Raw genomic sequence first — 27,634 nt, 5'->3', positions numbered from 1 at the left:
GAGGTAGAGGCCATGTCTATATATTGTTTCTTTTTTCTTTTTTTTTTTTTTGAGACAGAGTCTTGTTCTATGGCCCAGGCTGGAGTGCAGTGGCGCTATCTTGGCTCAATGCAAGCTCCACCTCCTGGGTTCATGCCATTCTCCTGCCTCAGCCTCCCAAGTAGCTGGGACTACAGGTGCCTGCCACCTCGCCCAACTAATTTTTTGCATTTTTAGTAGAGGCGGGGTTTCACCGTATTAGCCAGGATGGTCTCCATCTTCTGACCTCGTGATCCGCCCGCCTCGGCCTCCCAAAGTGCTGGGATTACAGGCATGAGCCCCCGCGCCCAACCAATTTCTGTCTCTTGGGTTTAACTACGCCCCTCACCCCAAGATTGACCAGCAGTAAAAGGTAGACATTGAATGGAGCTTATTAGAATATTTATTTTTTTCTGAATGACAGGCCAGGAGTGGGAGTAGCTGAACAGGGCATGTTAGTGGTATGAGTGCTGGCTTAAGCAGAGGAGCTGGAGTGGGGGTTTGTGTTGGGGAAGGAGTGGGATGGGAAGCACACCTGTGGGGCAGCTGAACTAGAAGGAAGGATGCCCAGGATAGCTATGAGACACCTACAAAGCATGAGGACCCAGTTCCCCTAAGCCCACCCCATCCCCAGATCCCTTTTTTTCTCCCTTAAGTTAAAAAAATTCATTGAGGCAGCTTAAGTCAGAGGCTGTAAGGGTCAGACCGGTCACAGGTTAGACAGCAGAGTTTGCTCCGGCCAGCAGAGCCAGGTTCTGGCTGGATGGCAGCTCAGGCCTCCTCAGCTGTGGCATCAATGCCCGCGTAAGTGAAGTTCTCAAACAGCGACATGTTCACATAGGCCTGGGGGCAGAGCAAGCTTTAGTCGGGGCCAGGAATTGGGATGAATCTGGCTGCAAGCTCTTTGACTTCCATGTGGTTGGGGCATTTGAACTGACGCTGATTTGTTCTGGAGACTCAAGATGGCCCGATGGCCAAGAGTGGCCTTTACCAGCCCAGGGCAGTGAAGGCATCAGGCCACAGCTGGGGCCTCAGGTGAGAGGCCCTCAATGCCATTGTTAGAGGACGGTTTTTACATGCACTCTTTCAGTGAATTCTTGGCTTATACATTCATTCATTAAGTAACTTATCTGTTCAAAAGCCATTTTAGATGACTCACCCATTTATATGGTTATTTGATCATTCCCTCATTCTTAAGATGGTTAATCATTCATTTACTTGAAGAACTCTTCATATTTACTAATTTTGATATATTTTTCATTATATTTATTTGATAATTCACTTATTCACATGGTTAGTAGATTCAGTTATTGAATTACATGTTTATACGATTATTGTATCATCTATCCACTAATTCCATCCATTCATTCATTCATGCAGTTACTGTATCACTCATTCACCCATCCATCCATTTGGTTAGTGACCATTCATGCACTCTGCTCTGGCTCTGGCAGGTGGGGAGAGGTGTCCCAGATGAGAATGGGCTGATGGCCTCAGCAGAGGACAGGCAAGCAGTCTGGGACTTGGGACTCAAGGGAGGGATTTGCTGCTGGGGCTAAGCAGTGGCCTTGAAAGAGTTTTGGAAGGGCCTGGTGTCTAACCCAGTGAGGGCTGGAAAGGCAGGCTGCATCCTGGGGCCCAGCCTAGCGTGGTGACAGCCCCTAGTGAGGGAGTTTGGGCAGGTAGTGTGGTTGGGACAGGGTCATGACACCTCTGAGAGGGCACTCTGGAGCACTCTGTGAGCCCACCCCGCCACCTCAGCCCCAGTCTCCTCACCTTCCTGGCTTCCAGCATGCGGCCTAGCTGCAGCGCAATCTGGGCAAAGGGGGGTCGCTCATAGGGACGGTCCCGCCAGCACTGACGCATCAGCTCGTACCTGCGAGGGGGCATTGCTGAGATGAGGAGTCAGGCCAGCTGGGGTGATGGGGTCACAGGGATCAAAGCTGAGGTCACTCATCACAGAAACAGGGTCATGGAGCTCAAGGATGGGGTGACTCACACTTCATCGTCACAGTTTCGAGGCTGCTCCATGCGGTAGCCCTGGGGCAGCTTTTCGTAGAGCTCGGCACAGGTCATCCCACAGTAGGGTGTACCTCCTGCAGGAGGGGACAAAGTGCTCTTGGTCCAGCGCTCCAGTGGGGTAAGGTGGGGCACTCTGGGCAATGGGGGTTAGGAACTCACCGAGGCTCACTATCTCCCATAGAAGGACCCCAAAGGACCAGCTGAAATAAGAAGGATGCACTTAGTTACCTTCTAGGCCCTGGCCCCTAGCAGTTTAGTTTCTACCTACCCAAGATGTGCAGTACCTCCCAGCCCCCTGTATGTGTCTACTCTGTAAGTATCTGGCCTTGGCCAGCTGTTGTCTCTGCTCCAGTGAAGCTCCTTCATACTGCCCCCATCCCTGGGCTCAACACCATTAGAGCTAATTTTTTTTTCTTGAAACAGGGTCTCACTCTGTCACCCAGGCTGGAGTGCAGTGGCTTACTGCAGCCTCAACCTCCCAGGAACAGGTGGTCCTCCTGCCTCAGTCTCCCTTGTAGCTGGTATATGCCACCATGCTCAGCTAATGTTTTGTTTGTTTATTTGTTTATTTATTTATTTATGAGACAGAGTCTTGCTCTGTCGCCCAGGTTGGAGTGCAGTGGCGAGATCTCAGCTCACTGCAAGCTCTGCCTCCCGGGTTCACACCATTCTCCTGCCTCAGCCTCCCCAGTAGCTGGGAATACAGGCGCCCGCCACCACGCCTGGCTAATTTCTTTTTGTATTTTTAGTAGAGATGGGGTTTCACTGTGTTAACCAGGATGGTCTCAATCTCCTGACTTCGTGATCCGCCCGCCTTGGCCTCCCAAAGTGCTGGGATTACAGATGTGAGCCACCACGCCCGGCGATGTTTTGTATTTTTAGTAAAGACAGGGTCTTGCCATCTTGCCTAGGCTGGTCTCAAACTCCAGGTCTCCAGTGATTTGCCTGCCTGGCCTCCCATAGTGCTGGGATTACACACGCGGGCCACCACAGCCAGCCGAGCTAACATTTTTATTGAGCACTTACTGTGGTCCAGGCACTGGTCATTTAACAGATATGTTAATTCATTTAACCCTCACACCAACCCTATGATACAGGTTCTATTATTCTTGCCATTTTACAGATGAAGACACTAAGGCACTGAGAGGTTAGCTAGATTGCCCAAGGCCATACAGCTAGTTAGTGGCAGAGCAAGTGTTCAAACCCAGGCAGTCTGACTCCAAAGCTCTTGCTCTTGACTGCATCTCACTTTGTAGCAGCTTCTGTGTAGTGTGCATCAGGCCTGAGACCAGGGGAGAGAGTTCAAGGAGGTGGAGGGAATCTAGGGAGTGTTGGGGCAGAAGTAGGAAGTAGGCATGTAGTGGTCAGAGGGGTGATCAGTGTGGTAAGCAGTGAGCCGTGCAGGCAAGGCCAAAGGGCTTGGGGCAAGGGGTAGGTTCAGACCAAGATGGACATCCCTGAAGAGACAGGAGGAGTATGCCAAGAGGGCTGTCTGCAGGGGAGGGGGCACAGAGAGGGAGTCTTGGGGGTCATGCTCTGGTAAGATCCTCAGGTGGGCATGACATTGCCCTTCAGGGAGGAAGATGACAGCAATTCCTGAGTGGCCTCTCCATCTACCTCAGGAAGCATCCACCAGCATTCCCAAACCTTTCCAAGGCATCCCCCTGTCACTTACACAAACATAATCTGAAACTACCTTTACCCCAGTCCTATCCCTGAAACACCTTCCGAGATTCCTTCCAGCTAGCCCCACCTTGGCTGGGTACTTTATACCAAAAACACACCCGTGTCACACCTGGAACACAGCCCAGGTCATGCCTTAGACCACCCATGACATTTCTGTGATGTGTCTAGGTCAGGTCTGTGTTATTCTTGGGGCCAAGCCCTCCTGTGCCCTCCCATCCTACACTCACACATCACTCTTGGTGGTATAGACACTGTAGTTCAGGGACTCAATGGCCATCCAACGCACAGGGAGACGCCCCTAGGAGAGAATGGGTTTAAGGGGCTGAGTGTGGAGGAAGGGCCTGTTTGAGGCCCCTGTTGGGCAGGGCCAGGCACAAGCCCGAAGGGTGAGGGTTGAATGAGACTCACCATCGTCTTCTTCACATAAACCTCCTCTCCTCGAGAAAGGCCGAAGTCTGCAATCTTGGAGGCCAGGTTCTCTCCGACCAGCACATTCCGGGCAGCCAGGTCCCTGTGGATGAACTGTAGGCAGGGTCAGAAGTCAGGAGAGACTGGGGATGAGGGAGCCCAGGACAGTCAGGCCAGTAAGGAGTCAGTCTTTGTGGGTACCCTGGTTGCCTTCAGTACCCCATACTCTTTCTCCTCCCCGCCTGGCTGAAATCTCGTCAGCTGACTCATGTCTGAGAAAGATCAGTGTTGGCTCTCACCCGCTCCTTCCTGGGCCATGGCCAAGTTCAGGCTGGATCCCTTTTCCTGAGACAGTGGTGGCCATACTGCACCTTCTCCTCTTTCTATGCTTCTCCCCCTCCCTCTTCCCACCCCCTAGGTTCCAGTTTCTCTCCCTTAGAGAAACTTTCTTCTCCCCAGCTTCCCCAGAGACCTCTCTCCACCCGCCCCTCCCTCTGCTCTGGCCCTTTCCCCTGCCCCTCTGCTTTCAAACATACTCAAAACTTTACTATCTTTAAAATGCTGGCCAGGTGACACGGCTCATGCCTGTAATCCCAGCACTTTGGGAGGCTGAGGCGGGTGGATCACTTGAGGTCGCGAGTTCAAGACCAGCCTGACCAGCATGGTGAAACCCCGTCTCTACTAAAAATAAGAAAATTAGCTGAGTGTGGTGGTACATGCCTGTAATTCCAGCTACTCAGGAGACTGAGGCAGGAGAATTGCTTCAACCCAGGAGGCAGAGGTTGTAGTGAGCCAAAATCGTGCCACTGCACTCCAGCCTGGGCAAAAAAATGAGACTTAGTCTCAAAAAAAAAAAAAAAAAAAAGAATAAAATGCCTTCCCTCAGTCTTACATTCCCCTGGACAGTCACCCCCTGTCCTTTCATTCAGGCCTGAGCTGACTTGGGCTCAGATCTCTGCCCTTCCCTCTCTCCGGCAGATCGCACCAGGTCCATTGCCATTAGGCACCACCTGTGGGGTGACAGCTCACACGCACATGCTGTCTCCAGCCTGGGCCTCTCTCCTGAGTTCCAGGCTAGCATCTAGACCTGCTCACTCAACACCTGCACCCTCCATACTGGAAGTCCCCACCTCCTCCAAACCTGCCCCTTGGCCCTGCCTCCTCGCTCTGCTTGCACCCACACACCCACTTGGGCCAGGAACCTCAATCCCCATATCCAATCAGGGCTGGCTGACTTCTTCCCCTGACATCGGCCCAGTGGCTTCCCACTCTGGCCTCCACCCACCCCCACTCACACACACCTGCTTCTCACTCAGGTACTGCATGCCATTGGCCGCATCACTGGCAAAACGCAGCAGCTGCCGGGAGCTGAGGGTAGAGGCTGTCCCATGCTCTCGAGCAAAAGCTGGGTCAGTCTCTAGGACCCGGCTTTTCCGCAGAAAATCTAGCAGGTTCCCGTAGGGGGCATATTCGATAGCGATATACAAGTAACCTGAGAGGCAAAGAGAGACCGTGGTGGTTTAGACACAGGAAACCTAGGGTGGGAGCAGGCACCCGATGGTAACAGACAGGGATGAGGGAGGATCAAGGGTGATGCACAGGTCGCCAGCAGCCCCTGGCAAGCTACTCATGTGGTGGAGGTGATGGCTGAGGATGGGGGTTTGGAAGAAGGGGTAGGTGATGAGCTGGGGGCTCACCTCGGTTCTTACAGGCCCCTAGGAGGTTGATGATGTTGGGGTGATGCCCCAATTTGCACAGAACTTCCAGTTCTCCCGCAAAGTCACGATGGTCATTTTCGGAGGCATACTCTGTAAACAATCCAGTATTGCTTTTGCCAGAAATAACTCTGGAGAAAGGGCTGGCAAGGGCTGGGGTCAATTGCTGGAGGAAGCCAGGTGGGGCCTGGGATTTGTGGGATAAAGGAGAGCATTGGGGCTGGGCCAGGGGTCGCCCCAGTGGACCTTTCAGCATCTTGATGGCTGCATTCATCTTCAGCCCATCCTTCTTGATCATGGCCCGGATGACCTGGCCGAAGTTCCCCTCCCCGATGAGGTCCTCAAAGGTGATGTCCTCCCACTCCAGCACTGGGTAGCTCAGGGGCTCAGGCTGTGGTTTTGGCCGCCGGGTCAGTGTCAAAGTCCCTGAGCTGAACTGCAGGATGGTCTCCTCGCCCTTCACAGGATGAGACAAGAGGGTAGACAGTCCACACGAGAGTTAAAGGGGGCAGAAGGAGGCACAGACAGGCACACGAGGAGGTTTCAGTGTCAGACAAGTGGGCAGAGACCCAGACAGAGGGCACCCTGGTGGTCAGCCAGGGACAGACAGGCAGACAGAGGACATAACTGAGACAGAATCTTAGGTAACAGAGCCACGGGTAGGCTGCTGGGTGGGCAGATGTCCAAGGAGAGAAATGCAGAGGCTGCAGCGGGGGGATCAGGTGTGCAGGACTCCAGAAGGCAGAACCAGGGCTTGTGGGTAAAGTTGCTAGAAGCCACAATGTGGGTCAATGGAAGGAGGATATTTCTAACATTTAAAACAGAAAAGGATTGGAATGAGCTTCCTATGACTGTGCTAATCCCACAACCAGGTTTTTTTTTTTTTTTTTTGGAGGGGTCACCAGGGAAGCTCTGGAGAAGATTCCAGCCTTAGGGAGTAGGCCAGGGTATATTCCCTGAGCACCTACTACATGCTCAGCCCTGAGTTGCTGGGAGCCAGTAGAGGGGTTTTCTTCTCCACGGTAGCAGAGGCAGAGATTACCCTGTCCACACACTTGGCTTCTCTCCATAGCTCTAAAACCAGGCCAGGACCTGCAAATAGCAAGACCATAACAAAGAGGAATGTCCAATTCCCTAACTGTGTAGGAGGAGGCCATCTGGGCGGGGCTGATGGCAGGAAAAGGAAATAAGTGAACAGGACCAAAGAAGCTGCCAATATGAGAACTTAACCCTTAACAAGGGTTAAGATAGACCTTCTGGTGGGGCTTCCTAAGTGCACTGAAGCCCAGCTTGATGGGCAAGGGCTGAGGACCTGCGGCACAGGGATTTGCATGAAGCACTGGTGCTGATGGCACATACCAAATGCACGTGATGTTCTTGGTGCATGCATGTATAGGTCCATATACACATGCAGGCCTGAAGGTGCACAGGCATAGGGACACGTGCATCTGGGACACATGCATTTACACATGGGGCACTCACAGGGGATGCACATGTGCACTCATACATGGGGCGCACGCATTTGTGCACACACATTTCCTATCCATATGCAGGCACTTGTACCAGGGATATATCCTTTTGTTTGTTTTGAGACAGGGTCTCAGTCTGTTGCCTAGGCGGAAGCACAATGGCATGATCTCAGCTCATTGCAGCCTCGAGCTTTTGAGCACAAGCGATCCTCCCACCTCAGCCTCCCGAGTAGGGGAGCCCACAGGTGCACACCTCCACGCTCATCTAATGTTCATATTTTCTTTTATTGTAGAGATGGGGTTTTGCCATGTTGCCCAGGCTAGGGGGATATATCTTGATACATACTATGACACCATGTCTGTTAAAGACTGCTTTCCCACCTCCTACCGTCAACATCTGTGCCCACTGCCCTCCCCCACCACAGCAGTGAGGGCTTTCTGTGCACTGACCTCAGAGGAAGAGCCAACACAGCTTGGAACAAAGAAGCCAATTGAATCTCTGAACGGATTTTCTTTTTTGGAAATGGAGTCTCACTCACTCTGTCGCCCAGGCTGGAGAGCAGTGGCATGATCTCGGCTCACTGCAACTTCTGCTATCTGGGTTCAAGCGATTCTCCTGCCTCAGCCTCCCTAGTAGCTGGGATTACAGGCGCCTGCCACTGTGCCTGGCTAATTTTTGTTGTTTTAGTAGAGATGGGATTTCACCAATTGGGCAGGCTGGTCTTGAACTCCTGACCTCGTGATCCACCCGCCTCGGCCTCCCAAAGTGCTGGGATTACAGGCGTGAGCCACCGTGCCCAGTCTCTGAATGGCTTTTTTAAAGGCATAGCAGGGACACTAGCTTTTCTATCACAAGGGTCAGCCCTGGAGAGAGAAGAGGGTTTTCTTTCTTTTTTTATTTTTTATTTGAAATGCCAAAGCTTAGCTCTAAATATTAAGAGTCCAGGTCTGGAAGGCCAAGGACAGAGTTCAGATCCTAAGTGACGACAATGAGGAAGCCCTCAGAGGAGACAGGACCTGCGGATGGGTGGCTAGAAGGAAGAATGACAGGATGAAGGGATGGTGGGTCTGCTCCCACGCCCCACCTCTAAGCAGGGGCCTGAGGGATGGAAGGATGTGGGCCACAGGAGGACAGAAAACTCAGGCAGGATTACAGGGAAGCCAGGAGGAGTGGAGGTTTGTGCTTCCTCTTTCAAGGAGCAATGGGTGAGGTTGCAGGCCAGCACAATTCTAGAGTGGTAGAAACAGTTGTCTAAGTGGGAAGGGGTTGTGACAGTGGGTCTGAGGGCCACAGAATATGCCTCCCTCCATAAGGTATAAGGAAGCCCCTACAGTTCTTTAGTTCTTTTTCTTTTTCTTTTTTTATATTTTTGAGACAGGGTTTTGCGCTATTGCCCAGTCTGGAGTGCAGTAGCAACATCTCGGCTCACTGCAACCTCCACCTCCTGGGTTCAAGCAATTCTCCTGCCTCAGCCTCCTGAGTAGCTGGGATTACAGGCGTGTGCCACCACGCCTGGCTAATTTTTGTATTTTTAGTAGAGACGGGTTTTCACCATGTTGGTCAGGCTGGTCTTGAACTCCTGACTTCAGGTGATCCGCCCACCTCAGCCTCCTAAAATGCTGGGATTACAGGCGTGAGCCGCTGCGCCCGGCCCCTTTCTTAAGTCTCCGAAAGGAGGCCCTGGGATTTGCAAGAATGGAGGTTAGGATGAGGAGATCACAGCATGACTGGCCTACTGGCAGGTGACCACAGTAGAGCTAAGGACATCAGCCAAAGATGTGTGCAGACAGAGGCTGGCTCTCAAGTCCAGGAAGGCCTGCAAGGACAGAGGCCAGCATGAACCCCAAGTGTCCTTCCATTTGATCACTTTGCTATTTAGGCCTAGATAACCGCTAGGGAGAAGGAAAAGAGGAGAGAGGAAAATCTCCAATTGACAGAGCCCAAACCTGGAGTGTCCCTCATGAAATATGGTCATCACGGAATTCTTTTGAATTGGGAATATTAAATATTTCACCACTAATATAAATGGGCTCGTGAGCTGAGTTCAGTTTTAGAGAAATAAAGAAAATTATATTTTGTACCCTTTAACATTGCTGAGTATAATCTTATACCTGCAACACAAACACACGCACACACACACAAGGTGTACAAGGTCTTGTGTGTACTCAGATAGAAACGCACACACAGGCTGCGAGCATGCACCCGGGGGCGGGGCGGGTCACTGACCGAGCCTGACTGGTAGGTGAAGGTGCGTCTTCGATGCAGGCAGCTTCTGCGGATGCACACCAGGGTTAAAAGGGCCGCCAGGATGGTGAGGCAGGTGGCAGACACAGAGCCCACCACTGCCAGGATCAGCTGCTGATCCAGGCCCTCTTCTGCTGCCCGGCTCTCTTGGACTGGGCCCTCAGCCTGCAGCCCTGGACACAGTGAGAGGGGCAGATTGTGGGGACACCGGGGTCAGGGAACCCAGAGGCCACCATGGGGTTACACAAAGGGAGAGGTGACAGATCCCAGTGCCAGGACTGTCAGGAAACCACTTGGGCCACATGAAGGAAGGGATGAGGAGTGTCAGAGGGGCGACATGATTTTCCCAGCCCTAGGACAGTGGATCATGTCCTAGAGAAGGGAAGGCTGAGTCCCCCGGACCGGGGCTGAGTCTTTCTTGGGAAGGGCCTGGGATGCCCTAGTTCCACAGCAGGGGGTGATGTGGAGGGAGAGCACGCTGAGCTCTCCCTGCTCAGAGCCCAGGGGTCCTGTGGGCCTTCCCCTCTCACCGTTGCCCAGGGTGGACTCTTCTACTGTGTTGCTCCAGTCCCCGAGCCCCTGAATGCTGGCCCGCACGCGGAAGAGGTAGCGCGTGCTGGCGTTGAGGCCACGGACGATGGTGCTTGTCTCCTCAGGCCTGTCCACGTCTATCCACAGTGGGTCTCCTGCACCCCCAGCCACCTGCACCTCCACAACGTACTTGGATATCGGCCCAGGCAGAGCCTCCGGGTGCTGCCATGTCAGCTGGATCTCAGAGTCTGAGAGAGCCTGGGCGTGGAGGTGTCGGGGGGCTGGAGGCCCTGGGGAGATGGGGGCGGGAAGGCAAGGCTCAGACGGAACTGGGCTATGTAGCTGTGGCACTGGACACATCTGCTCTAGCTGTGCCCCTGCTCTGTGGGTCCATGCACAGGAGCCACCCTGCCAACTTCCTCCTCCCCACCAGCCTGAATTCCTCTCCATTCCCCCAGGCCACCTTCACCCTCAAGCTTCTGCTTCTCCTTGTACTACTTGTATCCCAAGTCCTCTCCACATCCGCCCATGCCCCCTGCTCCCCAAGTCTCTTGCCCTCCCATGACCCTGGTTCTTGCCATGAACCCTGACCTCCCCATGCTCTCCCCACATGCTTCTGGTGATCTGTGTTCTCCTGGTATCGGGGATCTTCCCCAAGTCCCATGTCCCCGCTGGGGTCACGTCTGCCTAATACCCTAGGCATGTCCCGTGTCCTCTACATGTCCATTAATCTATAGCCTCCTGTGTCCCCTAGGTCTCATATGTCCCTGCGTCCCACGTCCTCCCCCAACCCCCAGCTATCCCTGTGCCCTGGGCATACCACTGGGGGGCAGAAGCACGTGTGCAGGGGGCGAGGCTGGGCCCAGGAGGGTGCAGTGGTAGAGCTGCACATCCAGCTGGTAGTGAGTGCCAGGCATAAGTCCCGTCAGGAGGGCAGTGCGGGCCTGGGGGGATGAGACGTTCTCCCGCCGCTCCTGCCCCCGTGTCCCGTCCCACAGGCGCAGCAGGAAACCGTCGCCCACCAGTGGCCCGGGCACCAAGGGCAAGGACCAGCTCACTCGCAGCCGGTCAGGGCCTTCCACATGCCAGCCCTCCAGCCACGGCTGCAACAAAGGCTCTGGGGCCAAAGGTCAGGGGTCAGAACTGTCCAGTAGGTACTTGGGGCTGGACAGGACAGTGATCCCCAGTGAACAAGGAAGAACAACCTCCAATGGGAAAGGCAGGGGTCCCTGGGGTGGACAGGACAGTAACCGCTGGGGGGACAGGAAGGGATGACTCTTGGCCTCTCACCAGGACAGTCTGTGGTCATGAGGGTGGGAGGCCCCCAGGCCCCCTCTCCTCCTTCCCCTGGCCGGCTCAGCTGCACACGAACACTGTATCCTGTCTTTGGCCTCAGGTTCATTAACGTCACGTTCTCACTGGGGTCCACTGGGGGTGGGGTGTACAGCACACATCATTCAGCCCCCACCTCTTCTAGAAGCTGCCATGCTCCCTTCAGCCCCCTCGCACCATTTGCCCTCCCTCTCCTGCTCACCGTATCCCTTCACTATTACCCAACACCCCTGTCCTGCCCCAGCTCTCTCCCTACTCACCCACAATGGTCGACCAGTCCATGGTACTGTCCTGGGGCCGGTAGTGCAGGCGGACAGAGGAGATGGGTCCATCCCCAGAGAACGAGACCAGCGGGGAGACCACAAGCTGGCGGCTCTGCTTGGTCAGGAGCCGAGGTGCAGCCAGGGGCACGGGGGGCACTGCCAGGAGACTCAGGGTAAGGCATGGGCACACAGCCTATCCAGTCCACTTCTGTGTCTTTGTTTCAAGCTGGGGACCCTCTGGGCTTGAGGGACACCAAGTTCAACAGATGACCATAGTGGCCAGGGCCCAGGGAGGACAGAGTTCGGGCCCCTGGGTAGCTTGGGGCACAAGGATTAAGCAATAAAAGCATGAGGGTGTCCCAAGAGATAGTAGATGAGGAAGTGACATGGCCAGACATGGTTTGGGGGTGCACTCTTCCCATGCAGTGTAGGGGTAGACAGAAGGGGCTGAAACCCAGGGTAGGGAGACAACCTGGGCATCATCCTGCTCTCTGCCCCTGCCTTCATTCATCACTCTCTTAATTTAAAAAAATGGCACTGGCACTGAAGCACCTGCTCCCCACCACATGCTTCATAGCGTGACCTCTAATTCTCACAGCCACCTTTCCGTCAGGGCTCATTGGCCTGCATTATGAAAACACTGAGACTCAGAGACACCGAATAACTTGCCTAAGGACACACAACTAGGAGGAGATACAGCCATGTGTTCAACTAGGTCTGTCTGCACAGGCCGCCTCAGATCTATCCATTCTACTCCAAAACAGCCTTCATGTTCCTGTCCCACTTCCTCACCCCATGATCGCTGTTCCTATTCTGGCCTCAACTTTTTCTCTCTAGATTATTGCATTAGTGCTTTTAACAAGTTCCCTTGACTCTTACAAATGTTTATGAGATTGGCTTTTTGAGAGGAAAGGAAGGAAGGAAAGAGGGAGGGAGCAAGGGAGGAAAAGGATGCAGCACTGTAAGCTGAGGGAGTGTCAGGCAGCAATAAGCATGTCAGGAGGCGGTGCTGATTTGGGGGGAGATGAAGGTCCATTTTGGGTGCGGAGAAGCCCTTGGTGCCTTTGGCTCATGCAGGGGATTAGATGTCCAGGAAGTGGCTGGATATAAAATGGGCCTCTGAATCATACAGCAGCTACTTTCCACACTAACTTCAAAACCAGACTTCTAGAGAAGATGCCCCACTTCATGGAGGCCCCGCTAAATGATCTGGCGTCAGAAGAGGGTCCCGGCTGCAGATCATATGTGAGAGCTGCTAGAGAACAATCAAAATCTAGGGACTAGGTGACATTTTAAATAATAAGAACAATAATTATCAACATATATTGAGCACACACTCTGTATTGGGCACTGTGCTAAATGCTTAAATGCATCATCTAATTTAATCTTCCTAACAACCCCATCAAGTGCTAACTATCCCCACTTCACAGAGAGAGAAACAGAGTAAGAGAGGTTAAGTACTTTGCTTAAGGTGATGGGGCAAGGAATTTGTGGAGAGAGGATTCAAGCCCAGGTTGTCTGGCTCCTAAGCCTGGGCAGAGTGAGAAGAGAAAGGCGGAAGGTGGGGCATGATGGCAGAGAGGGATGCACAGTCACAGGATGGGGAGATGGCGAGGACCTGGGAGGCAGAGTGTGGCAATGAGAAAGCAGAAGGCGAGAGAGGGGGCTTACATGGGGTAACAGGAGGCAGGAGGAGAGGGACAGCAGGGTCGGGGGTGGCCGGGGTGCGAACGGTTAAGGCTTAAGGTGCTGGAGAAGCTGGAGAAGGTGAAGGGACTGGGGGTGGGGGGTGCTCTGGTCTGAGTAATCTTGGGCACTGGGAAGTCCCTCCTTATTTACCTGGCAGATTCCTAGGCATGCACCACTTCTAGGAAGCCAAGCTGGTCACCCTCTGAGCTCCACAGCCCCATGTACTCCCCCTGGGCTAGCACTGAGTGTCTGTGGGGTGACTCAGAGATGGGGGGCAGCATCCCTGAGCAGAGTTAAAGGTACACATGTGTGTGTGTGGTGGTTGGTGGGGGACAGCATGGCTGGGCAGGAGGAAGGGCGGGGCTGGAGAGTGTCCCCAGTTTCTGGGGCACAGGATGTCCTTTCCAGATGGGTCTAAGCTGTACTCCAGCCTTGACACTGCCCAGTCCGGACCTCTGGTTGACCACAACCCCTTTTTGCCTGGCGCTAGGCTATGACCTTAGATGTCCTTGTCCTTCCTGCTAGGACCTCCAGCCTGAGCAGCATCAGCTAGAGCCTACTGTGGTCACCGTCCATCCCCTGTGGACCTAGGACATCACTGACCTTTCACATTGACCTTGAAGCGCCGGCTGTCTTGGCCGCCAGATGTGGACACACGGCACTCCCAGAACCCACTGTCCGCAAGAACCAAGCGTGGCACCTCGAACTCAGCTGTGGTCTTATCTGGCTCCACAATGGCCTTGGTGGACTAAAAGAGATGGGGGAGGGGACAGGTCACAGGGAATGAGCACCCCTGTGGCAGGCACCCAGGTGTCCATCTGGACTGATGGCAGGACAGAGGCCCAGTGGCAGCCCCTCACCAATCAGCCTGACCTCATCTGAGCAGTGGTCAGGCCAATGGGTGGGCCCTATAGAAAGTTCTGAGGGACTAGGGGTTTAGGGATCAGCTGTGAAGCAGGCGGCTTGTGGGACTGGTGGGTTGGGTGACTGGGGCTGACCAGGAGCACAGTGCCATCTGGCTTGCGTAGCTCTATGCTGCCCCGCACTGGGAAGGGGTTCCCTGCAGCTGCACAGTTGATCCGGGGCATCGTCTCTAAGTTGAACTCCAGTTCTGAGGCCATGTTGAGGATTTGGGGGATCCGGTCTGGGGAGAGAGGACACTCATCCTGGAGCTTCCACAGGGGCAGACACGTGACCACCAAAGCGCCCCTCATCCATGTTCTCTTTCTCAGTGGAAGCACCGCCATCTACCCAGTCCCTCCAGCCTGAAAAACCAGCAAAGGCCTGCATGACTCCTCCAGCGTCCCAGCCCCACATCCCATCAGCGGCAAAGTCTACTTCCTAACTACCTCCCCACTTCCTGATACCCTCTAATACCCGCCAGCAGGCCCCTCACCATCCTCCCGGCCAGCACACTAGCTCAGGCCTCATCATTTCTGGTCTCCAGGTACAGACTCCTCCAGGGTCTCCTACTCCCGCTCCCCGGCCAACAGCTAGGGGTCCTTTCTCCAACACAGATCTGACCCCTTTGTTCCTCTTTAACAATTCCCTCTTGCCCCATCATATGAAGTGCAAACTCTTTGGCCTTCATTCAAAGGCCCCACGATTTGACCTCTTCTGACCATTTCCCCAATCCCCCACTCCACTGTCCCGGCACCCAAGCCTGAGTCCCCAATCCCTGGGTCCCCTACTCCACTGTCCCGGCACCCAAGCCTGAGTCCCCAGTCCCTGGGTCTTTGCTCTTGTTCTTTTCTCAGATATCTCTCTCTTGTCTTTCATATCCAATCTCAGATCACACCTGCTTCCAGACCCTTCCCTGACCTGCTCAGTCTGCCCAGGGGCATCCTCTGGGCTCCCACATTCTCTGGGCTGCTGCCCTTTCTGGTATGGCTGGCTGGCAGTGAGCTCCCTGCTGGACTGACTCCCTACCAGACTGACTCCCTGCCAGAGCTCCCTGCCCACCAGACTCTAAGCTCCCTGAGGGCAGGACTTGGACCCTTTCAGGGAAAGGAGGGACCAGTCTCTTCCACCAGGGAGAAGTGTTTGGTAAAGGCCGACTTATCTTGGGGGAGTCTCAAAGGTAATAGTGCTTATACCTGACTTCTCACAGTGCACTCCATGCCACCCAGAGGGGCAGACACAGCCACTGAACCGGTCACAAGTGCCACCGTTCTGACATTGGCACTGGAGTCGGCAATCAGCCCCAAAATGACCAGGGGTACAGGCTGGGAATAGAGGAGGTATGATTAGAGGGGCACGGGACAGGGGGCAATTAGGGCACAGATGAGGGCACAGATGGGGCACAGGTTATACAACAGGCTGAGGGTAGAAGGACTGGTCAAGTGAGCAGGGGGGCTTGCTGTGTAAGTCAGAGGCAGAGTGAAGGGTCCAGGTCAAGCTTGTGGCCAGCTGTCTTGGTCAGGGACCATGAGGGTGGGTTAAGCATACCTTCCTGGCACTGGCTTCCCCTCCAGCCAGATCCACAAGAGCAGCCATAGGGGTCTGGGAGGCAGAAGGTGAGGCCCCGGCAGCCTGATATGCCTGGGCACTGCTCCTGGCAGCTCTGCCCGAAACGGCCCTCTCTGCAGGCTAGAAAAAGAGTGTGTGGGGCGTATGGGCCTTTATGGGTCCCTGGGCCCAGGACCTGCCTGTTGCCCTCACCCTCCAAGCTCCACCCACATGGTTCTAGGGTCTCCTCCCAGTAAGGGATCCTCTCCTGCCTGGGTCCTAGCGCCCCTCCTCCTTACCCTGTTCGCAGCGGGTGCCAGTGAAGCCAGGGGGGCATACACATTCACCGTCATGGTCGTGGCAGACACCTCCATGTAGGCAGCCTGGGCACTCTTTGGTACAGCCTGGCCCCCAGCGCCCAGCCCCACAACCTGGAGGAAGGTGTCTTCAGCAGCAGACCCCCACCCACCTGACCACTGCTGCTGAGGACTGGAGATCCAGGGGCTTCAGGGGACCCACAGGAGGTACCCATAGGGCTCTCAGCCTCCCACCCTACCCACAACCTCTGGCCTCTGCCTCTGACCCCGCACGATGAGCCGAAAGAAGGCGCTGCCCAGGGGGCTGGCTTCCAGGTAAGTGGCACTGTAGATGCCGCTTGATGGTGGCTGCACATTTGGGAGCTGCAGCAGGAACCGCCCATCCTGGGCTTCATGCCAGTCCAGAGTGTAGCAGTAGGATCCTGGGGGAGCATGAATGGGTCAGGGGCCTCAGCACTCCATGAGGGTTGTGTTACCTCTCTCTGTCCGCCTCTGTACAGGTCACACCAGTGGGCCCCATGCATGATGAGACCTGGGGCCAGCACCATGAGAGCCGACGCCCATGCCACAAAGCTCAGAAGCGCCCTCTTCTTCATGCTCCATCAACCACCCAGTAAATCACCAAGTCCTGCTCAGTCCACCTCCTCCTCATCCCCTAACCCAGTCCGCTTCTCCCCACACCCACTGCCACTGCCCTGGTCCTAGCCTCCAGGGCCTCGCAAGCAGGCTCCTCTGCCTCTAGTGTCACCCCTTCTTGTCCCTCCTCCACCCAGCAGCCAGGGTGATTTTTTACAACAGACTCCTCTTTAACTCCTCCGCTGAAACTCTCCTGGTTCTACAGTGACCTCAGGACAAAAATTCAGCTCCTTAGACATCATTTTCACCAGTTTGGCCATGGCCAAGCCATCCAGCCCCATTCCTCTTCACACACTTCTTGACTCCGAACATTTCTGAATTCCCGAATGGATTGTTTATCTTCCAGAAACACCCTTGTGTTTCAGACCCCCCTGGTCTTCTCAGTCCCTCCTCCTGGAATGCCCTTCCTTGCCTTTCTGCCTTCTTTGTCTTCCCATTTCTCCTCTGAGCACGATTCAAGTGCCACTTACTCTGGGGTCTCTCCCGTGAGCCTGTCCCTCTTAGAAGAGTGCCCCAGTCCCAGCCCCACCCGTTTCTTGCCTCTTTGCTCAAGGCTGAACAGACAGCCTAGAGACCCAGGTCTGCCTGTGCCTCTTCACATCTCCTGTCAGTTCAGGGAGTCCAGAGCTCAGGAGGCAGCCCCCATGGCCAGAGGAAAGGGTCTTTCTCAGGAGCCCAGGGATTCAAGAGTCACCCAAGGGGTTGTGAACCTGAGGACTGAGGCAGGAATCTTGGGGCCACATAGGAAAACAGTTTCCTCCTATGGGGTGACCAAAGGGTCAGGATGGAGGACAGGCCTGGGACTGAGATCCCAGGGATCTACCCAGGCCTCAGCATCAGGCTGTCTTGGGTATCAAGGATCTGGGCTGGACAGATCTTTGGGAGAGGCTAGCCTCTGCCCTGCCTGTGTTGGGCATGATGTTACCAGTTCTTTTCTTCCTCAGGGGGACTGCTGCTGTCTGCCAGGTGGACTATGTGACAGCACCTGCTAACTCCCAGGGGAGAGTCAAAGATGAGGGTTTAATATCATGCTCATTTGGGGCTAAGAGGGAAGGGGCAGCTGACCACAGGCTCCTGGCCCTGTGTGTACAGTAGGAGGGCAGCTCAGAACTACAGATAAGATAGGTGCAGGTGCATCCCATGGGACCTAGTCCACCACAGAGGAGGGGCCCTCGAGGTCGGGTGTGTCAGGGACCAAAGCTGAGGGTTCCACGGGCGATGAAAGTGTTAAGCCCTCAAACGATGGGTCTACCTACCCCACCAGTTCAAATGCCCCTCTCACCGTTGCTCTTCCAGATCACATCTGTCTGCTTCTCCTTGTGCACACGTGCAGAAAGTACAGCGGTGTCGCCTTTGTTCACAGTGTGTGTGACCTTGTCTGGAAGCAGGTGGGCTGTGGGATGGAAGGTAGGTCAGCGGCCTGGTTTCCCCCGCGCCATCCCCTCGCCTGCCAGACTCACCTCCAGGGCTGTTGTGCACGTAGATGACGCGCGTGCGCCGTGTCCCGGCGCCGCCCACGCAGGAGAAGACACCCACAAGGTCCGAGGGCTTTGAGAAGCCGCGAAGCGTGACCTGGTGCGAACCGTTGCGTGCCAGGCGCAGGGGCTGCCCGGGCGGGGTGCGCACGATGCGGTCGTCCTTCTCCAGCAGCAGGGGCTGGCCCCAGGCGTCGGAGCCCCTCCCAGCCCCGGCCTCCCCAGACACGCAGGTCAGGAAGAAGCGCTGGGGGTCCGTGAGCCGCAGGTTGGCCAGCAGCGTCAGGTCCACCGCCGCTCCTGGGGCCAGGACACCAGTGACCCTATTGTAGTCCCAGCCAACCCTAGTGCCCCAGAACCCCCAGCCTCAGTCCTCTGGTCTTACTGAACCACTGTCCACTCAGAAGAGGGCCTCCAACCTTCACCCTTCTTCCTTCTCCTGCCCGGTTCTTCAGACCCCAGAGGCACCTCAGTTTAATCAGGCATGCCCATCCCCCTCTGCTTTCCCCTTCCATGCGCACTGGCCTCTTTCCCTCAAGTCTCTTCATTCTAAAAGAACAAAAAACCACGAATCCTCCTCTGGCCGCGTCCCCTCCCTTCTCCTGCCAGATGGCTTCCCTTTCGCCCCAGCTTTCGGAAAGAATGATCTATGCTCCCTGTCACCGTTTCCTCACTTTATTTTCTATCAGTCCTGTTTCCCCACTCGTCTCTAAAACAGCCCTGCAAAGGTCGCTATGAGCCACTTCTCCCTGCCCCCACCAGGAGAGTGCAGGCCAGGAGAGCCAGCCAGAACAGAAGTGTCCCATGGGTCCCCCTCTCTGTCACTATGGAGATCTAGAAATGTCTGCTGGGCTGGGATTTGAGATGGGAGAGACTGAGTCTTGCAGCCAGAAGGTTGTGGCGCAGAAATGGAGCTAGGGCTGGGTGCGGTGGCTCACGCCTGGAATCCCAGCACTTAAGGAGGCAGAGGCGGGAGGATCCCTTGAGCACAGGAGTTTGAGATCAGCCTGGGCGACATAGCAAGACCCCATTCTCCAGAAAAAGAAAAACAAAAAGAAATGGAGCTAAGCTTGGGGCAGGGCGCAGAGCCAAGGAGGGCAGCCCCAGGGCAGGCCTGGAGCCCAGCAGACTCAGACAGGAGGTGGGTCTTGGCCTTTGCCTTCCAAAGAGCTCACGCCCTACTTGGAGGAACAGGCATGGACATAGCTGCCAAATGTAGGGCGCCGTGCTTTTGAGCACAGAGAAGGGGCCCCTGATCCAGCCTGGGGGAGCGCAGGGAGATGAAGAGATGTTTCCTGGGAAGTAAAATTGGAGCAGGACACATTGGTGTGAGGACAATGGGGAGGGAGAGAAGTCAGGGGCAGGGAGAGGGCATCCTAGACAGAGGGAACAGCCTGGGCAAAGGCCTGCAGTGGCAATATTATGGCAGTTGAAGGCTCCAGGTTTGTGTGACTGGAGTACAAAATGTGAGACTGAGGCAGGAGAGACCAGGTGGAGTCAGAGTCCAGGTTGGACGGTGGAGAGCCTGCAAGCCTGCCTCAGCTCCAGGACCCAGCACCCCTCCACCAGCCCCTCCTTCTCTGTCTCTGCTAGCTGACTGTCAAGCAGTTAATTAGTTTAAAGGCCACCTAGGTTATCAGTGTTTGAAAGGCTACCATGAGCAAATGAAGCTGGCATTTACTGACCGCCCAGCACATACCAAACCCCCATTTTCCACTGGATCCTCACAACCAGTGAAGTGGATATTCTTTCATTTATAGAGGAGGATCATGGTAATTATTCTACTGGCTTCTTTGAGCAAGCTCGCCCACTCCCCTAGTTTTAACCATCACCTCTGAGTCAATAACTTGGGAACCGTCTTTCAGCTTGGACCTGCATTTCCATCAGCTTTTCCCAAACCTGCTCCTCTCCAGTGCTCCCTGACTCACTGGTCAGCACCTGCCACCTGAGACACAAACTATGGAGTCATCTCTACTCCCATTGTCATGAGAATGAATGTTTATTGGCTGCCAGTTATGCACCAGGCACTTTACTGATGTTGTCTCATTTTACCATCCCAGCTATCCTGGGAGGTGGATGTTATTATCCCTGTTTTATAGCCAGGAAAGGGAGGCTCAGAGAAGTTAAGTAACTTGCCCAAGGTCATACAATTAGTAAGCGGCAGGGCCAGGTTGTCTGATTCTAAAGTCCACACCTCTGAGCACTGTGCTGGCTGCCCCCTCAGTCACAGAATTCTGCACATTGTTTCCTGAACGCTTCTTCATCCCACACCCCCAGCCTGCCTTTGTTCAGCCCTCCTTACTCACCTGGACCATCCCAACAGCCACAGCCCCTCCTTCTGCAACTCATCCTCCACAGTGATCTAACACCAAATCTGACCTTGTGACTTTCTTGCCTACGACCTCCCATGGCTCCCTGTTGCCCTCAGGATAATGTCCATGCTCCTGAGCCCCCCATGCTGCTCCCACACTGTCCCTCCTGTTGTATTCCTAACAGGCGCCTTCTCTCCTATGCACCTCCATGCCTATGAGACTTGCATTTTTTATGTTCTGGCTGCCTGGAATGAAGACCACCCCTCTTAGTGAAATCTTCCCTGACTCCCTTTTTGTCTCCTACCCGAGGCAGTGTAAGCTGACTCCTCCTCAGTGCTCCTCTAGAGCTCCTGTGTCTGTCCCTGTTTAGCCCTCTCCCCCTGTTCTATGTTCTGCACCAGACCATGAACCACTCAAAGGCAGCCTCTGTGTGCTAATCCTCTGACCAGCAGACTGAAGGAATCAGCTGCTACTTATTCAGAAATCCTTAGCAAGCGCAGGGCACTATGCCAACTGCTCTGCATCATTTTCTCATTTAAACCCCATAACAACCATAGGACGCTGGCATCATTTAATCTCATTGTACAGAGTTGGGGGTTGCCAGCCTCTCAACTAATGGCCCAGCACTTAGCACAACTCCTGGAATATTGTTGGTGTGCAATAAATGTTTGTCCAGTGAATAATTGAATGAATCCAACACAATGATCCTAGAAACACCCCCTGAAAATGGCCCCCCACAGATCCTCAGATCCAACACAGTCAGCAGCTACTCCTCACTCCTCCCCTGATCTCAGGTTGCAGTGATTTCTGGCACTTGCCTGGGTTTTCCTGGCCTTGATCTCACTTTCTAGTGGATCAAAATGATGGCAGTGATGATAGAGTTTGTTTTCCAAAGTTTTTATTGTGGTGAAATACATATAATATACATTTTACTATCTTTTTTTTTTAGATGAGTCTCGCTTTATCACCCAGGCTGGAGTGCAATGGCACCATCTCGGCTTACTGCAACCTCCGCGTCCCAGATTCAAGCAATTCTCCTCCCTCAGCCTCCTGAGTAGCTGGGATTACAGGCACCTGCTACCACACCCGGTTAATTTTTGTATTTTTAGTAGAGATGGGGTTTCACCATGTTTGCCAGGCTGGTCTCAATCTCCTGACCCTGTGATCCGCCTGTTAGGCCTCCCAAAGTGCTGGGATTACAGGCATGAGCTACCACTCCTGGCAAATTTTACCATCTTAACCATTTGTAAGCAGCATATAACCCAATGTGATTAAATACATTCCTAATGTTGTCCCACCATCGCCACCATCCATCCTTTTTTTTTTGAAAAAGAAAAAAAGTTTAAACAAAATGGAGATGGGGTTTCACTATGTTGACCAGTCTGATCTTGAACTCCTGGCCTCAAGTGATCCTCCCATCTCGGCCACCTGAAGTGCTGGGATTACAGGTATGAGCCACCGCACCCGGCCCCATCTTTATAACTCTTTTAATCTTGTAAAACCGAGTAAAAATCTTATAAAAACTCTGTACCCTTTAAACAAAACTCCCCATTTCTTCCTCCCTGCCGCCCATGGCAACCACCATCCTACTTTCTGTCTCTACAATAAAATAGGGTTTCTTGGGTGGAAATCAGGGCCTCAGGGCCTAGAAATGGGGTGAGGGACTCAGGGGAGACTTACCCACATAAGAAGCCAAGAAGAGGATGGAGAGCAAGAAAGGGGGCACCCGCCAGACCATACTCCAGAGGCCGACCCAGGCCAGCCAGAATGAGCTGGGCCTGGGGTCAGATGCTGTGGGCCTGACTGCTCGGCCTGTGCTGGTCAGTGTGGGTCGGTGCTGGGGAGGAAGAGGAAATGAGATGGCTTGGGTGGGAGGGGTGGCAGGGGAGGGGGTGGAGGACTTATTCTGCCTTTGAGCCTCTAGGCCCCCAGTCTGGCCCCCATAAGGCTGGGGATGGGTGTGGCCTGGAAGGAGTCACTTGAGGTGGGGGGAAGGTTATGGTAAGGGCAGACCTGGGGACAGTTGGACTGATTTTTCCCAACCCCTGCCTCCCTCCAACCCTCAGTCTTGCTGGCACAAAGGAGGCAGGAGGCAGGAAAGGGAGGAAGCCAGTGGCTTCCGCCTATTGAGGAAGGGGGTGGGGTAGGGGACAGCGTTCTGGGGTCTCCCCTCCCCCTAGCGCAAACACACAATACGGCCCACGCGAGTCCTCATGTATGTGCCCCAGGACACAGGTGGTTACCTGGGTTTGCTAGAGAGCAGTTCACGTAGGAAACACAAAGGACCTTTGTGGGCCTGAGAACACGTACACTCAAAGGAACACAGGGCTCAGGCAACAAAGAGCCTTCGAGTCTACCTTGTGTACCTCTCTCATTTTACAAATGGGAAAACTGAGGCTTGCTGTGCTCGAGGGCACCCTGACGCTGTGACAGGGCTGGGACTTGAACTTCTGACTTAGTCCTTGCTTTCTTGGTGTCAGTCGCTTCACAAGGACACACATTAAGCAGACTCAGGGGAACACACAGGGCGTGTCGGTTGCCTAGATAGTCCTCAGCTTAAGCTGCTAATGAAAGCTTCAGCTTATTGTCTGCCAGGTGTCATTCATTTTGCAGCAAACCCATGTCTATCCCTGGGCACTGGGGCAGCAGAAGTCTGCCCAGGGAGGTGCACTCACTCTTGACGGCTGACAAAACCTGGGAGCAGTCCCACTGCCTTGGCAAAGTCTCTAAAGCCCCATGGATCTTGCCTCTGCTTCCCTCCCAGACTCACCTCTCCCTGCCCTGGCACCCGTTGCTCCACCTCTTGCCACCACTGGCAGTTCCCGGAACAGAACAAGACCTATAGGTACGGAATGCCCACGAAGAGGCCCTTCCAGGGAGCAGAGGGAGCAACCGTCGGATGGGCAGCCTCGCTGGTTGAATCGATGACCCCTCTGACCCGGAATGGAATGATTGGGATGGATGAGACCTGGTGACTTAGGTCTGGAAGTACAAACCTTAGGTGACTTAGGCCTGGGACATCTTCTCAGAGTCTGTTTTCGGTGAAGGCTTCATTCTCCTCTGGGTGCACCAGGCTCACGTCCACTTTCCTCAGGAGGCTGGGTCCCTGCAGCTTCGTTGAGCTAATTTAGCCCCAGTGTTCTTCTGAAGCTCCCTGAAAAGTCCCAGGAGAGGTTTTGACTCCTGGAGTAGCATGGGAAAGGATCAGGAAAGACCTCCCCACCAATGTGTGGCCCACAGAGACTCCCATTCCTGGGCCTCAGGCTGGGAAGAGCTTTCTCTGGACAAGGCTTTGGGTGGGATGGGAGTAGGAGCAGGGGGAGAGTGGTGGATGCCTTAGACTTCAGCTCATCCTGGTGCCAGACCTTTGAATCTGGAAAGAAAAAGGAGCTGGAAAGTGCTGGGACTGTTTGTGTGACAGGATTCACTTTTGTGAAACAAAAGGAACTTTTCCTCCGGTTCTTGGAAGACCTGGGGGGCCTGATGTCATTTTGCAAATGTATGGAGAGCACTTAGGCAGCATTCATTCTTCTTGGAAGTGACACAGATATTGGCACAGGTATTTGCTTTGAATGGAAACGTTTGAGACTGCACGATCCTGGCACATGTAAAGACTCCGAGCCCATCTGCCCTCCCCACTCTCAACTGGGAAACAAAAACTGGTAATAATGATCTGTACATAAATAAAATGTTAATGGAGTTTGTACACAAGAATTTGTATTATAAAACAATACCCTACAAGTGTAAAAGTATTTTTACATGTGTTGAGATTATGCTGCAAGTAATTTAAATAGCATCAATTTACAAACAATATGTCCCAAGTGAAATATTACTGCACAAACAAATTTTGAGTGGGTTGTGTATACATCTGCTGTTGCAGATGTATAAGAAGACTTAAGCCATAATGCACATCTTGAAGTCTCAGTCACTGGAAAATTATAGGCTAAAAATAATGCAAATATGAAGTTCTACACATTGGAGGGTTAACCTCTAAACCCAAAACAAACTCAACTGATAATAATAGAGTTAAACTCAAGGTCCCCGGCCAACTCAAGGTAATTTATTTTTTAACAGCCAGGCGCAGTGGCTAACACCTGTAATCCCAGCACTTTGGGAGGCCGAGGCAGGCAGATCACTTGAGGCCAGGAGTTCGAGACCAGCCTGGCCAACATGGTGAAACCCCGTCTCTACCAAAAATACAAAAATTAGCCAGGCGTGGTGGAGCGTGCCTGTAATCCCAGCTACTCAGGAGGCTGAGGTAGGAGAATCGCCTGAACCCGAGAGGTGGAGGTTGCAGTGGAACCGAGATCGTGCCACTGCATTCCAGCCTGGGTGACAGAGCTAGACTCCATCTCAAAAATAAAAATAAAAATAAAAATAAACAAAACTCTTCCTCACTACCATTCTCACCTATCAGTTTGGCAGAAGTCTGGGAGTTTTATAACACACATTCTTGACAAGGTCATGGGGAAATAGGCATGTGCTATATAGGCATGTTGATGTAACTCTGATGGAGGGCAACTTGGGAATATCTGTCAAATTCATGAACAAGGCCAGGGGCGGTGGCTCACGCCTGTAATCCCAGCACTTTGGGAGGCCAAGGCAGGCGGATCACGAGGTCAGGAGATCGAGACCATCCTGGCTAACACAGTGAAACCCCGTCTCTACTAAAAATACAAAGAATTAGCCGGGCATGGTGGCGTGTGCCTGTAGTCCCAGCTACTTGGGAGGCTGAGGCAGGAGAATGGCATGAACCCGGGAGGCGGAGCTTACAGTGAGCTGAGATTGCACCACTGCCCTCCAGCCAGGACGATAGAGTGAGACTCCGCCTCAAAAAAAAAAAAAAAAAAAAAAAAAAAAAAAAATTCATGAGCACATGTATCCTTGACTCACAATTGCATTCTTGGGACTTTATCCTGCAGATATACTCCCATAGCACAAAAAATGTCATGGTTATTCATTGTAGCATTATATGTAATGGCAGGAGATTAGGAACAATTCATGTGTCAATCAATGGGGAAATGGTTAAATAAATTTTGATGTAGCTATACAGTAAAATATAACAGCTGTGAAATTTGTTGAAGAAACTCTCCAAGTCTATACACTGGTTTTTAAAAGCTCTCCAAGACATACTAATTAGTAAGGGATAAAAAGAAGGTACAAAAATGTATATTGTATGTTAGCGTTTGCCTAAAAAAGAAAAAATAGGAATATGTATTCATACTGCTTGTACACGTTGAGTATCCCTTATCCAAAATGCTAGGGACAAGGAGTGTTCAGATTTCAGACTTTGAATTTTGGGATATTTGCATATACATAATGAAATATCTTGGGGATAAGACCCAAGTCTAAATATGAAATCCATTTATGTTTCATGCATACCTTATACACATAGCCTGAAGGTAATTTTAAACAATATTTCATATGATATATACGACCCATCACATGAGGTCAGATGTGGATTTTCCACTTGTGGCATTACAAAGCGCTCAAAAAGTTTCAAATTTGGGAGCATTTCAGATTTCACATTTTTGGATTAGGGGTGCTCAACCTGTGCACAGGGTGCACATCTGTTGTGGTATTAAGTTCCACTTTGGAGCCAGTGCTCATTTGGAAACCAAAGATTTTTTTTTTTTCTTTTATGTTAGGAAAGTAAAGGTCCATCCCCTGTGGCCACTCCAGCGAGTTGGACTCACTGTTCTCTAAGTGACTGTCATGATCAAGAGGGACAGGAAAGCCTGGTTCTCCAAGTTCCACTCATTTCCCTTAACAGGTGGCTCAGACAACTGATTTATGCCCCTTAGAACATTCATTTGGGTCTTTTGTGTGGCTTCTTACAATGTCCTTAGGGTTTTAGACCACATGTAAATACATGTGGAAACATTTGACAGACTCTTAAAAATGTCTATGAATTTGATTTAATTTTCTCTATAGAAAACTCCATAGTCTTCTTGCAGAAATGATGGCTCCGTTGAGATCCATTTGGGTGAAATTGTTGTGCAAATTATGCACCAAAAAGCTGGTGAAATTTGGGACTGGATCAACAGAGGATGAGTCAGGGGGAAAGAATGAACCTCTCCAAGTTGCTCCCCAAAAATGAAGTCAGGGCTATCTGAATTAAAGAGTCAAGTTGGTACTGTTCTAAGTAACAGAGACCTCTTCCAATTGAACTTGCCAGACTGGGGTGGGTTACATGAGTGACCATGCAGTTAGTTTTCAAAATAAACAGTGAGAGGCCTGGCACAGTGGCTCATGCCTGTAATCCCAGCACTTTGGGAGGTTGAGGCAGGCAGATTGCCTGAGGCCAGGAGTTAAAGACCACCCTGGCCAACATAGTGAAACCCCATGTCTACTAAAAATACAAAAAGATTAGCCGGATGTGGTGGCACACACCTGTAGTCCCAGCTACTTGGGAGGCTGAGGCACAAGAATTGCTCGAACCCAGGAGGCGGAGGTTGCAGTGAGCTGAGATCATGCCACTGCACTCCAGCCTGGGTGACAGAGTGAGACTTTGTCTCAAAAAATAAAAAGCAATAAATAAAACATAAAGAGTAAGAGTCCCATCTTTGCTTCTTAAAGTCAAACTATTATATATAAACTATGTAAAGTCAGTATGTGAAGTAGAATGCTGCTTTGTTTTGCTCAGTGATTTTAAAGGGAAGGAGTAGTTCCAATTTTCCTCCCAAATTACATTCCTATGTTCTCCTAAAGCACGCCCTTGTGTCTTGGCTCCTAGAATATTTTGAAAAGCATTTAAGATATTTCTTTGTTATGTGCAGCTCCAAACGTTGGCATCTTTGTGTATGCCATAAGTGCCTTAACTCTCTGTACTCTTTGTCACAATTGCTTTTCCAAGAACCAAGTAAATGCTGCCCAAACAAACTAGAACGTTTTCTTTTGGTTGAAATAAGCAACACTTTAACCCGATTCCTAAGTTCTACCTTTGCCTGAAATTGATTTTACTGATAAATCATTCTTCATATTGGTCAGCAAAGAAAGGAAAAATATCTTTATTTTGTTGTTGTCCAAAAAACAGAAAAAAAAAAAAAAAAAAAGAAAAGAAAAAGA

At 52.5% G+C, this 27,634-nt stretch overlaps 1 protein-coding gene across 3 annotated transcripts; it reads right to left on the bottom strand.

The window, feature by feature from the left end:
* Nucleotides 1–403: 403 nt before the first annotated feature.
* TIE1 (tyrosine kinase with immunoglobulin like and EGF like domains 1) lies at nucleotides 404–23,624 on the bottom strand. 3 transcript variants are annotated; one of them, XM_030942257.1, is made up of 24 exons: nucleotides 23,563–23,624; nucleotides 22,247–22,403; nucleotides 18,240–18,554; nucleotides 18,062–18,172; nucleotides 16,410–16,565; nucleotides 16,126–16,257; nucleotides 15,827–15,967; nucleotides 15,475–15,603; nucleotides 14,377–14,522; nucleotides 13,982–14,126; nucleotides 11,687–11,845; nucleotides 11,385–11,522; nucleotides 10,915–11,211; nucleotides 10,094–10,384; nucleotides 9,546–9,736; nucleotides 6,096–6,306; nucleotides 5,832–5,942; nucleotides 5,436–5,626; nucleotides 4,135–4,248; nucleotides 3,954–4,024; nucleotides 2,200–2,240; nucleotides 2,018–2,114; nucleotides 1,795–1,894; nucleotides 404–861 (listed from the first exon to the last, which is right to left on the bottom strand). In XM_030942257.1, exons 2-24 carry the CDS (start codon nucleotides 22,302–22,304, stop codon nucleotides 790–792), a joined length of 3,417 nt encoding a protein of 1,138 aa, XP_030798117.1. In that variant the 5' UTR covers nucleotides 22,305–22,403; nucleotides 23,563–23,624; the 3' UTR covers nucleotides 404–789. The 3 variants fall into 3 exon arrangements, with proteins under 3 accessions (XP_030798117.1, XP_030798118.1, XP_010370173.1); XM_030942258.1 differs by lacking the exon at nucleotides 15,475–15,603; XM_010371871.2 differs by lacking the exon at nucleotides 23,563–23,624 and having other exon boundaries at nucleotides 22,247–22,407.
* Between the last annotated feature and the right edge of the window lie 4,010 nt (nucleotides 23,625–27,634).

This window comes from Rhinopithecus roxellana, chromosome 12, assembly GCF_007565055.1.
Source record: "Rhinopithecus roxellana isolate Shanxi Qingling chromosome 12, ASM756505v1, whole genome shotgun sequence".
Taxonomy (NCBI): Eukaryota; Metazoa; Chordata; class Mammalia; order Primates; family Cercopithecidae; genus Rhinopithecus; species Rhinopithecus roxellana.
Note: the sequence above shows the minus strand (reverse complement) of the source record. Positions and strands in the feature narration are given on the sequence as shown.

Bases quoted from the DNA above. Each gene is read 5' to 3' on its own strand.
- TIE1 (XM_030942257.1), bottom strand. From the start codon at position 22,304: ATGGTCTGGCGGGTGCCCCCTTTCTTGCTCTCCATCCTCTTCTTGGCT. The intron at 16,258-16,409 runs GTCAGAGGCAGA...ACCTTCCTCCAG, and splicing joins CTTTCGGCTCATCGTGCGGG to GTTGTGGGGCTGGGCGCTGG. The intron at 5,627-5,831 runs GTGAGCCCCCAG...TTTGCCTCTCAG, and splicing joins AGGGGCCTGTAAGAACCGAG to GTTACTTGTATATCGCTATC.